Below are 12,806 nucleotides of genomic sequence, written 5' to 3' on the forward strand. Positions count from 1 at the left end.
GAAAATAAGTGTCTGTCTATCAAGTCACCCACTTGTGGTATTTCTTTTCTAGCAGCCCTCCATAAGTAAGGCAGGCGGTTTACACAATGTGGAGCTGCTCTGTGTGAGACCAAGCAACAGTTTCTGGGAAAGGAGCCAAGGAGGAAAATAAAGCTTATTTAAATTTAAAAGCCAAGGCTTTAGATGTGTTGTAACCTCTTGGTCAATCTCAAATTGAATGCAATTTGACTATGCTTAAAGAGAAAAAAGTCCTAATATTTTTCATTTAGTAGGCCATAGTATATATATTGTGACAGAGAAAGCCAGGAACATGAGTAAGCATATACATTTATATTTAAAAAACAAACACTGCGGTTAAAAGAGATATTTGCCATTTGACAAATGGTACAATAGGTACCTTTTTTCATCTATGCAACTGCCTCTTAATATGGACTCTTACGCAATCCATTTTTAAGGATGGGAAAAATGGAAAATCCAAAGCAGCAGTTAAAAGCTATGTGAAAAGAAATACAAGGGGTAAACATCAGACTGTACATGAGAAATACTTTCAGTTTATATGTGTCATCAAAATACTATAAAACTATTGTGAGGCAGTAAAGTACATTAGAGGCTGATCTGCATTCTGAGGCCTATCAATATTAGGCTTAACAACAAGAAATCTTCAAGTTTCTTTTCCAGATTTTAAAGACAAACTCTTCGTTTTCCTCTATGGTTTCTAACCATAACAAATTCATTTTATTATCCAGGGTCTGTACCAAACTCGTTTTTCATTCCCAATAGTAATAAAAGTATCAGCCTGCGTGGTCAGAGTGTATATCTGAATGGAAGATGAGGGGCAGGAGAGAAATAGTATCTGTGAACCAGACAGTGCAAGATATCCACTTCAGACATCCCTCCGTTCACGCCCCTGGGTTAATTCTGATTGATACATAACGGCCCTATAGGACAGAGTGTGCTGTCCCACAGGGTTTCTAAGCTGCAATCGTTATGTGAGCGGACTGCCACACCTGTCTCCCATGGAGCAGTTAGTGGGACCAAAAAGCACTTTCTGTTAAGTAGCTGAGTGCTTAACCACTGCACAACCAGGGTTTCTTTACGTCACACAAGAACCCTATAAAACCTATACTTTGGTTACCCTTTTCCTTGTTACCTCCTAGGGGGGAACAGAGGCTCAAAAGTTAAGTCAAACTAACCAACCTATCCCCGCTATAAAGTAACAAACCCACAACTGACTTCAGATCCATGTTTTCTCCCTTAAACAAACGTACAACCCACCTCGGGCAGGGAGGGAGATGGGGAATGGACACTGAAAAGCAGCCCACCAACCCACGCACTTGTCCAGTTCCAATACACAAGCTTAGTTTTTCAAAAATTACCTCCTCTGCTGGAGTACTCGGGTGACAGATCCTCCAGCCCCCTCCAGCAGAGAGGTAATGGAGGAACTAGGGTTCCTCTGCTGAACACTGACATCTCAGGCTGCTAGAGTCCGAGGGGCCAGGGATTCAGTCTCTCTTAAGACACATGCTCTAAACTTTTCCTAAACCCCTCACCTCAAGTCACAGCCTTGGCCATGGGGTGATCAGGGAGTTCATCACCTCTAGGGAGCCTATGACTTGGGAGGAGTGAGACCGTTGACCCATGCTACTTTATGGAGAACAAAAACTGTTTCCTGTAATTCCACTCTCTGAAGTCACAGAAAATTAGTCTTAAGCCACTCAGGTATGGCAGCCTCTCAAGGATTTGAGAATCACTGTCCCATTTCCCCATCGAAGTCCTTCACTTAAAAACACCCACTGCTATTTCATGTGTTGCTCCTTGGACAAGGGTGCAGCGTCTCACCATCAGGGTCACGGTCACCTGGACCTTCTCTGCATTATGAACACTTCTGAAAACATTGTACGCAGAGCAGAATCAAGTACTTCAAGTGTGGGTGACAGCACCACAGACAACGCGCATGACCTGGCTTGGGGCACTGCATTTCCATGACCTATGAGGTCATTCTGTTTTGGTAGCTCCATCATCTTTCTTGCTACTAATCATATATATATATATACATGCTTTGCTCCTTACTTATGGGAATGGAAGGTGGACAGTGAAAGATTGGTTTTTAGTGTTGACTAAGGTGCAAGGTGCAAGGAGAGGAGCCCAGGTGACTTGGTGGGTTAGGGCTGCTAATCAAGAGCTCAAGGGTTCAAACCCACCAATCGCTCTGAAGGACGAACATGAGCGTGTCTGCTCCCATAACGATTTATAGCCTCAGAAACTTTATATTGATTTGGGTTGCCATGAGCCGGCAGTGATTTGATGATAGTGGGTTTGGGTTTGGGAGGATTCAAGGAAATAGGTGTCCTGAAAGACAGGGTGAAAGACAGCCTGGTAACTAATATATGAACCCTTAAACCATGCACGGCCATTGACTCTGAACCTCTCTGTTAATAACTTATTTGAAGGAAATGATTAAAGCTACATAAAGACTGTCCTATAAGGATATTTACTGGAAACCGCACACTTGTCCTATAATACAGGGTAAGTCAAATGAACTTATAGTGCACTCACATCATGAAACACATACTTCACTTACATGAAATTACAAGAATAGTAAATGGACAGAGACCAAAGTTTAATATTGGTTACCAGAGGTGGGCGGGGCCGTGTTTATGGCAGTGGGAAACTTGGCAATGATTATGGATGGCAGTTGTACAACATGACTGAAGTACTTCATATCACGAAGGCATACATCTGAAAAATGCTTAGCAGGCAAATGTTGTGTTTTACATGTTCTTTATAACAATTAAAAACATAACTAAAAAATGTATACAAGCTGGCTACCAGTACCAAAAGATGTTCCTGGCATATTTGTTAACAAAACAAACAGTAGAAGTACCACATAAAATCATACATTCAGGCAGCTGGCAGGCAAGTCTTTTGGGAGCAAGAGAAAGGGAGGAGAAAAGCCCTGTTGTCCTATCTCAGGGAGGCAAGGTATGTGTGGACTGACTTCTCAAGGAATCCCCCAAACCTTCAGTATGGTTCCTAACCTCAAAGGCTACTGGGATAGTTTTGTTAAGAATTCATGGAGAGACTGAACTTAGATGTGAAATAAACGCAAGACAAGCAGACTCAGAGACCCAAAGTCCCAGGACCTCCCTCAAAAAGAAGCAGATACAGAGGAGGGCCCGTTCTCTCAGTCATCGTGGGAGGACCCGCAGATGTTATCTGCCCAGAAACAAGTCTAGAACAACACATAGTGATTTAGTGACAACAGCCACAGCTGGATGGTAGACTCATGCATGATTATAACTTCCTTATTCCTGCTTATTGAAATGAGTCGGAATCACTCAGTGACAGTGGGTAAATGGGTTTTTGAACTTCAGATTGTTGGCTTTTTAAAAGAGGCTCTTAAAGCCCCTTATTCTCCTCACAACTCTGTGAAAGCCACTGGATACAGGTCTGCATCTCAGGGACCCTCTCGACTTGTCCAGGCCACTAAGGTACCTGGGAAAATTCTAGATCTCAAACCAGTTCAAGAGACCCCCAGTATCACCAAAGGACTTACAGAGAGGGTATTTGGGGGACTCTTTGACTTGGTTGGGTTAGGAAGACGGAGCTCTCAAGGATTTAAGAAAAACAGCAGCAGCTGCCTTCACCAGCTTGTAGGCAGATCTGGACGCCCAGGACTCCAGGTCAGAGGCTGTGTGCTCCATGCCCCCTCACAGTGGACTGCAGGGGCTGGAAAGGCTCTCCCCAAGACTCCTGTTCTATCATCAGTCTATTAAAATGCACACCACTGAGCCCATTAAATGCCTGAAAAGAAGAAAAGGTCAGGGGACCATTTGTCCCAGACTCTGCAGCAATGCCTTACAAACACACAAGTGGCTCATCTCATCCTTGTTCCAGCAGGTGGGAAGCAGAAAAGCTAAACTGTTTCTGTTAAGATCAGCGGTAATTCACACCCTGGATTTACATTCTATTAAACACTTCGCTGTTCCCAATTCATTCGTCTTTATGTGAACATAGCGATTTCTGTTCTGAGAAACAAACTGTCTTAGCTAATGAAACAGTAGACCCCGGGGGAAGGGTGAAGTGAAGATACAGCAAAGAAGAGGAAGGGCTTTACAGGAACCCTAAAATCTGAAGGACTCTTCTTTCTCAACTCTCTCCCCCTTTGTCACACCAACCTGCACCTGTTTATAGCGACTCGTGACTATCAGAAAGGAATGACAGTCAGATTTCATCAACAGAAAACACTAAATTCTACCTCAAAAACCACATAGCCCACAGGACAAGCAAGCTCCCCAACAAAACCCTGCAGCAGCAGGCCCTCCTCAAAGACTGACCCCCGACCTCTGGCTCTGTTGCTTCTGGGTCCTTCGACATTGCTGCTCCCTGAGAGCTGGCTTCCTTGGACAGAATCAGAGATGCTGAGCACAGAAGAGCTTGCAAGAGAATTCATAGAAGAAATGTCTTTTCAACCCAAAGAGCTTTTTCAGCAGCAAAGAAAAAGGAGAGATTCATCACCATGAGAGGAATTTTGTTCAAAAGGCTAATGAATAAAATGAGTACTTAAGAAAACAATTCAGAGGCTTCACCTGGAAGGCATGTCTGACACAACTACACAGCCGGCCACGAAGTTAAGGGCACAACCGAGACCTGGAATTTGGTCTGAGGCTAGTAGAACAAGCAGGTACATTTCACCCTATTTCAAAGATGCTATGTTTGGCAATCCTAGTTGCCAAGGGAGACTGGAGGGCTATGGGAAGAGAGTGAAAACTACTGGGGGGAAAAATGACACAAGACTAGCAGGTATCTCCATGACAAGAAAAATAAAACCCAAATACTTGCTGATTTTCCAAGGTCTAAGACAAGCATCCTGGATGCAGCCCCCAGGCCTGTTCCTGGCAAGAACACTTACTAGCCTAATGCTATCTGAGGAGTGGAAAAGAAGCAAGAGAATGTATAGTACAAGGATCCTGCAGCAATTCTAAATTCTAGAAAGCAATGGGCCTACAGGTATACAGGGGACACCCTCCAAAAATGGAATTTAAAAAAAAAAGAGATATTTAATTTTTTTTTTTACAAAATAACCTTATCACCTTCAAAGTACTCTCCAATACACTTAATACATTTGTCAAATCTGCAATTCCATTCTTGGAAACAGTTTTCAAACTCATCTGTTTGGATAGCTCACAGCACCTCCCTTGTTTTTTCCTTTACCTCTTCTATGTCGTCAAATCACTGTCCTTTCATGTCCCTCTGCATTTGTGGAAACAAAAAGAAGCCGCATAGAGCAAGGACAGGTGAGTCAGGTGCATGGGACAAGAGAGGCATGGTATTTTTTGCCAAGAAACTGGCGCACTGAGATGGCTGCATGAGCAGGTGCATTGCCATGGTGGCAAAACCAGTCCCGTTTACCACAAATGAGGCCTTTTTTAGGTCACATATTCTTATGCAATCTTGTCTAAATAGAAAGCTTGATTAACAATCTGACCTGGTGGAATGAACTCCAAATGCACTACAAGTTGACATTTTCGTCCATTTGGGAAGTCGACTGGACGTCCAGAAGGATGTTTGTCATCAATTGACATTTTACCATTTTGAAATGAGAAAACCACTCATGCACTTGAGTTTTTCCTTGTAAGATTGTCCTTGTAAATTGTGTTCACCATCACAACAGTTTCTGCAGCATTGTTCCTGTGCAGGAAACAAAATTTCACAGCCATAGGCTGCTTTTTAAATCCACCATCACAACAAATGAAGTTTGAGCAAAAGTGCTTTTATGAAAAAATTCACTGTGACTAGAGAGAACCTTCCCAGGCCCCACCACTGGGTGCACTAATTCAGAGGGAGTTGCTCTCTTGTAGCCTAGTGGGGGAAGGGGGAGGGTGCTGCATACTATGAAAGCTCCACCCTGCAGAGCTTTTCTCCAGTTTGGGGGGAGTCATCCTTTGTATGTGCAACTTAAGAATCCTGACTTGGTAACTTCCAGAAACCAGTAGATCCTTTAAGTCCTAGAAGGTTGTGCTATACTCCCTCCGCAAGGATACCTGCAGCTGTGATCTAGAAACCAGCCCTGTTAAAAAAGATTATTAACTGCTCCTTCCTTTCTCCAGTCACCTTCTTGGGAACTCTATGACTTCTCACTTTCCTTGCAATCCAGATAAAGATTAGTTCTAAGCAGGTAAATACAGGATTCACTAAATGACCATGGCCACTGTCAGTCTGACATACGGTAGTGGCTTGTGTGTTATGTAATGCTAGAAGCTTTGCCACTGGTATTTCAAATACGACCAGGGTCACCCATGATGGACACGTTTCAGGAAGCATCCAGACTAAGAGAATATGACTATAGTTCATAAATAAAACAAAAATCCTCATAACTGGACTAATAGACAAATCGTAATAAATGGAGAAGAGAGTAAAGTTGTTAAGACTTTTGTGTTAAGCACTAGAGAAACAAATCCAGGACACTTATAATTTATATATGTGTGTGTGTGTGTGTGTGTGTGTGCGTGTGTGTATATAAATATATATATGCCAGGTTGGCACAAAAAAACCTAACTATAACAGCTTTCCATTTTCTTGGGTTCACAATCACACTCAAATAGCAGTCAAGAAGTCAAATAACGTACTGCATAAGGCAAATCTGATGAAAATGACTTCTTTCAAGTGTTGAACACAGATGTTACTTTGAGGACCTGACTCGAGCTACACTATTTTCAATAGCCTCATATACATTCAAAATCTGTACAATGAATAAGGAAGACTGAAGAACAATTGATGTATTTGAATTATACAGTTGATAGAGAATACTGAAAGTATCACGGGTCAATAGAAGAATAGCACACATCTGTCTTGGAGCAAGCATAGTCATGCTGCATCTTGCATACTTTGGATATGTCATCAGGAGGGACCAGACCCTGGAAAGACATCATGTTTGATAAAGCAGAGGATCGGGAGAAAAAGAAGACCCTCAGAAATAGATAGACACAACAATGGGGTCAAACATATCAGCAACTGTGAGGGTGGTGTAAGACCAGTAAGTGCTTCCTGTTGCTGTGCATAGGGCACTATGGGTTGGAAGCACTTGACAGCATCTAACAACAACCAGAACAACAACAACAAGGGACTGCTGCGCCAGAGCTTATGGCCAGACTTAGAGGAGTGATGTCAAGAGGAATTCAGCCTGGTCTCTCCTAGCAGGGACAGGTCCCAAATCAGGAAGATCGAACACTGATATGGAGCATCCCTTTCATCCCAGCTCTGGAGATTTACTTTATGTACTTGGTTTCTAATGAAGAACCTGTCCTAAACCTGCAGAGGATGGTTGTCCCCTTGCAGTTTCACTCCGGCACACTCCTCCCTTAGTTCTTCTAAGCTAAGCTCCAGCTAAGTGCAGAGCTTGGTCTCTGGCTTAGGAAGAGGCTGATGTTCTTCGGCCTCCATTTATTTACTTCTGGTCATGGAAGGTTTAACTTCTAAATGGGAGCCAGACTGACAAAACTAAGTCTCCATGCATCCCAGTTGGAACTGATATTTTGGTGCCACTTGAAACTGCCACTGAAATTCCAGATTCTCTCCAGAAGTAGTGGGGCTGAGGCTAGAGATAAAGCTGAAGTAATAACCTGGGCTTCTGTATCCATGGGCGATCCAAGACCAGTTATCTCCAATGTGGGGCGTATGCAACAATTTACTAGGGCACAGGAAGAAAGCAGAAAGCATTTCCAAGGATTTTCACTCATTCTCTATATCTTATTTTAAATATGCTTTACCATCCAATTAATATAGCAATATGCATATAATTTATAAGTGAATACTTTAATACATTTGTGGGGGCAATGATCCATGCTCAAAGTACTTTTGCTCAAAGGGAGTATGATAAGAAAAATCTCAGACATTACAGGTACCTTATATCTGGCTCCAAATGAAAAAGTGTGCCCTTCTTCATCTGCCACTGGATTTTGCTAGCCAGGCAGAAAGACACGAGGCTATCTTCAGGTAAGTGCTATGCTCTCCTACGCAGCTTTCTATACCTGCCAGGTATCCAACAGCAAGCCACCCAGGTTCCCTAATAATTCACTCATACAAGGGGAAACCGCAGTGGCCAGTGATTCCCTACAGACTGAACACTTCTAGCCAGATTCACCATCTTTGGGGATTTTTTGTTTGCTTGTTTAATTATAAGAAAAGAACTTCTAAAAAGTGTCATGTATGCTAGCATAGTAAGAAATAAATTTCAATCAGAGAGATGCAAAATAAAATGAGTACATTACCTAGAGAGTAGATCATACTCACTTGAGTAATGGGGAAGTCAATATAAAGATTGGGGTGTGTGTGTGTGTGTGTGTGGAGGTAGCTAAGGAAGACACTAGTAGGTACATAAGAAGAGCGAAAGGCAAGAACAATAAATACTATTAGACACAAAAAAAATCCTGAAATCACATTAACATCAATCAATACAAATGGACTCAGAGGTAGATAGGAAAAATGAACAGGTATGGGATCGTATATGGGCATATACCCATGAGCATATAGAGGTTTAAACTCTCACTGCTATTGAGTCAAGGCTGACTCACAGAGACCTCCCTCTGTGGGTTTCTGAGACTGTAACTGTTTACAGGAGTAGAAAGTCTAGTCTTTCTCCAGTGGAGCTGCTGGTGATTTCGAGCTGCTGATCATATGGATCACAGCCCAAAGCATAACCACTACGCCACCAGGGCTCTTATATATGGGCTTAGCAGTAGACATTTCTATCTACATATTTTCATGTGCTGCAATATATTCAGAGCATACAGCAAAGTACCAGGAACCCTGGTGGTTCATTAGTTTAAGCATTTGGATTAATACCTGCAAGGATCAAAGATGAGGCTGTCCCTCCTGTAAAGATTTCCAGTCTCAGAAATCTTAAGGAGCCATTCTATGTATCCTATAGGGTCACTCGGAGTTAAAAATCAACTTGATGGCAGTGAGTTTTGTTATTTTTTCTTGGTATTAGGGTATACAAGGGACAAAGTTATGCCAACTTGAATCACTGGACTTGAGAGAGCAGCAGCAGAGTCTGGGGACTCACCTGGGTCAACTGGCACAATCCAGTCCAGAAAAACAATGTTCTGCATTCTGCTTTAGAGATTAGCAACGGGTGTCTTTAAAAGACTGCGACTATTGTCTTTCTTTATATCTGGAGCAAAGAGGAGTGAAGAAAACTGAAGACTCAAGGAGACAGTTAACCCAAATGGCCATACAAACCATATGACCTGAAACCAAAAGAATGAGGTGGTCCCCAGTTACCACTTACCAACCACTCTGATCAAGATCACAAGAGAAATCCCTGGATGCAGTAGGAGGAAAACAAAGAAATACATCCCAATCATTAAAAAAGACAACCAAAAAAAGACCACCGTTACTGATGTGACAGAGACTGGTGAAAAAGACTGAGTCTAAGACCCGTAGACACACTTCAAACCTGGAAAGAACCCACTGTCAGAGATCTCCTTTCAGGCAAACACTAACTAACACCCATAAAAAAGGTGCTCATTACAACAATCACACAACCAACCCAACACTAGACCAAAAATACAGCATTTGCCCAAAAAAGTCCAGAAAGCAAGACCAGGCAGAAAAGAGGAACAAGTGAAAAACCAGAAAACCAGGGAGGAAATGGGAAGAATACTATTACCTTCAGGGGATTTCAAATAAATCAGAAAACCAAATGTACAACGAGACACTGAATTGCTTCGTACTCTTCCACCGGAACTAAAATAAAATGTTCCTAAAAAGTGACTGTGTTTATTAAAAAAATACTGTATTAACTCAAATCGGAGGGAAACTAGTACTACTTTATCTCTTTGAAACTAAGAAAGCCAATATCACAACAACTGAGAATATGAAAGCCAATGGTTAACAAACACATGGAATCACTTTTAAATAGGATGCAGCGCTTCATGGTCATGTTCTGTATACTCCCTCAAGATGGTTTCTTCCTTCCTTTCTCCCTCCTCTCTCTAAACATCTTAAAGCCCCTTAAAACACTGGGTCTTTTAATAGAAGCCACTCTGTGGGAAGTCTCTCATTAATTCAGACAGAATGATATCCTAGTTTTCTATTACTGTAATAAAGAAGCATTTATAAGCTGACTCTCCTATTCTGATGCATCCACTCTGTAAGTAATGCCTGTTTTACATATGTAAGAACTGTGGCTCAGGACCTCATGACTCATGCAGGAGCAGAGCAAAGATGGAGGGAATAGACTCAGTATGTGCACCTAATACACATACATACACACAGCCCCAGAAAGCAATGACACATCACCTGCCCAACTGGACTGGGATGATGGTGGTATAAATATTGGAGGAGCCTGCCTTCCCAGGGCAGAGTTTGCTAAACCAGAGAAAGAAGCACTCCATGGCCTGGTACAATATAAAACACTCTCTTACCACCCAAACAAGAATTTCATGGACCAAGCAAGGCATGTTGTTGCTGTGTGTCATCAAGTTGAATCTGACTCACAGGGACTCTGCAGTCTCTGCAGGACAGAGGAGAACTGCCCAGTAGAGTTTCCTAGGCCGTACTCTTTATAGGCACAGATCATCAGATCTTTTCCATGGGGCGGATGGTGGGATTTAAGCACAGGCTTAGTGGTTAGCAACCAAGCAGCTTAACCCTGTTCAAGCTCCATCAAGACTCTTAACTCCTATATGGTCTATTCTATTGTACAAGGGGTGAGTTAAAACGTATGGCTAAAACATCACAGAAACTTCAATAAACAAAAATATGAAAATGTAAAGCTAGGTCTATAGAATTCTGGAAATAGCATGCTCATACCCCTAACTCTTCCCCAAGAGAATTCTGTGCTCTTCAATGTATACCACATCAAAATGATTTGAGGAACTCAAATCATGTTCCTCTGAAATGGTCTTTGAGTTTGGGGAACAAAAAGAAGTCTGAAGGGGCGAGGTCAGGGCTGCAGGATGAATGGGGGTAAGTTTTCCCCATGAAATCTCCCAGGAGAGCCCTTGCTACCCTCAAAGAATGAGCAAGTGCATTGCCATATGTGTGCATCTGTGTGTGTGTGTGTGTGGGTGTTTCCTTAGTGCAACTTTCCTGGTCTTTTTCTTATCTGTGCAGTTTATTAAAACTTCTTCATAAGTCCTTGTGATCATCCTGTATCCTTTGAGAAAATCTAGTACGATCATTCCTTTGGATTTCCCCAAAAAGTCAACAAAACCTTCTGAGCTGACCTCTCTGGGATGAACTGAACTCACCAAGCAGAGCCATTCAGAAGCCACTGTTTTGACTGGACCCTCTTAAGCATCTTAACAATACAAGTATATTACTAAGAGAATTTTACAATAAGGCGCCCTCATGGTGTAATGGGTTATACAAGGCCAACAGTTCAAACTCACCAGTTGTTCCAAAGGAGAAAGATGAGGCTTGCCGCTGCTGTAAAGATTTACACAAAAGCCTCAGAAATCCATGTGGGAGTTATACTCCATCCCATAGAGTTGCACTATCAGTCAGAAGCCACAGATTCAAACAGAACCCAAATCAGACATAGCAGTGAGTCCAGTGATCAGAGACATGTTGGACTGCATTCTGTTCAAAATAAGCCATTGCATCACAGAACTGCAGTAACATTACTTTTCACTTACCCTCTTTTTTCCCTTTTCCCTGCATTTTGATCACTTCCCACGAAACTTACTTCATGATTTGGGGCTAAGCCCCAAAGCCCCTAAAGCACTGTTCATGGGCAAGGACTCCAGCTCACCTGTGAAACACACAATGCACCCCACAAGCCACTTGCTCCCACTGCCACATTCACAAGAACAAAGTCACCTCCCAGCTCCCCAGCCGCATGGGCCGGTGGAGGCTCAGCGGCCTGTTGTAATACCTGGAGGCAGAGTCTCCATGCTTTGTGCTTTATCTTCCCCGTTGCCATGAAGATTGTCTTTCTTTTTTATAGGATCGATTTCATTCCAGTCCTCCTGAGGGAAACAAAGACACCAGATGAATTGATTGGTTCTTCGGACACACTTTCATGCACAGTGAGTTAATGGTGCCAGGTACTACAGGAGGCCCTGGGGATTCCCAAGGAGGAGGTAGTTCAGGGCTCAAGAATACCAGCACCACAGGAACCTGTTGGGTGGGTGAGGATGCAAGGGGCAGGGGTGTGGGGTGTGGGGTGGGATAGCGATGACCTTTTCCAAGGGAGGATTTGTATTCCCACTTTTGTTTGCATTTCATATCTGTGGGAAGACATTACCACAAAGAGTCTCAAGACTTTGAGGATTTGTGAGGGTGGGAAATTCAAGATAGAGAAAGTGAGCTGAATATCATAATTTGATAGCGGTTACGTTCAGGGGCAAGCAGAGGAGCTCTCCAAATATCTTCCATGGTTTAAGGGCACCCTAGGGCCAGATTCTCCTCAGGGCCCCTGCCACCTCAGATGGTTGTTAACAGATTTGTTTACTTCTGTCTACTGGGAGGGAGGGCGGGAGGGAATCTGATCTGGCAAGCTTCTACTGGGGCTTTGTCTAATGCTGACTGCCAGTGCAACAGGGTTGCAAATTAAGGATTTAAACGTGCAACCAGAATAAGGTACACACTTTGCCAGAATTTATTCACCTCATTTGGGCATACAATTCACTCCCAGAGAAAAAAAATTATCAGCATTAAATCCAACCAAATAACAACTCCACAACCACAGAGCTAAATATATTTTCAACACTTGGGATCTGACATCTGTGAATAAAAAAAGACTGCTTAGGGGGCTGCACACATAACCCAAATCAGAAACATCACACGGTTAGCAG

General features: G+C 42.7%; 1 protein-coding gene across 1 annotated transcript in view; it reads right to left on the bottom strand.

Moving 5' to 3' along the window:
* Positions 1-12,806, bottom strand: part of GALNT2 (polypeptide N-acetylgalactosaminyltransferase 2) — a 128,383-nt gene that overhangs the window by 99,212 nt on the left and 16,365 nt on the right. Inside the window, exon 2 of the mRNA XM_004712203.2 lies at positions 11,885-11,978. Within this exon, the coding sequence (XP_004712260.1) occupies positions 11,885-11,978 (94 nt within the window). The remainder of the gene's footprint in view (positions 1-11,884; positions 11,979-12,806) is intronic.

The sequence above is a fragment of the Echinops telfairi genome, unplaced genomic scaffold, assembly GCF_000313985.2.
Source record: "Echinops telfairi isolate 266 unplaced genomic scaffold, ASM31398v2 ScPeMD7_7424;HRSCAF=8462, whole genome shotgun sequence".
Lineage (NCBI taxonomy): Eukaryota > Metazoa > Chordata > Mammalia > Afrosoricida > Tenrecidae > Echinops > Echinops telfairi.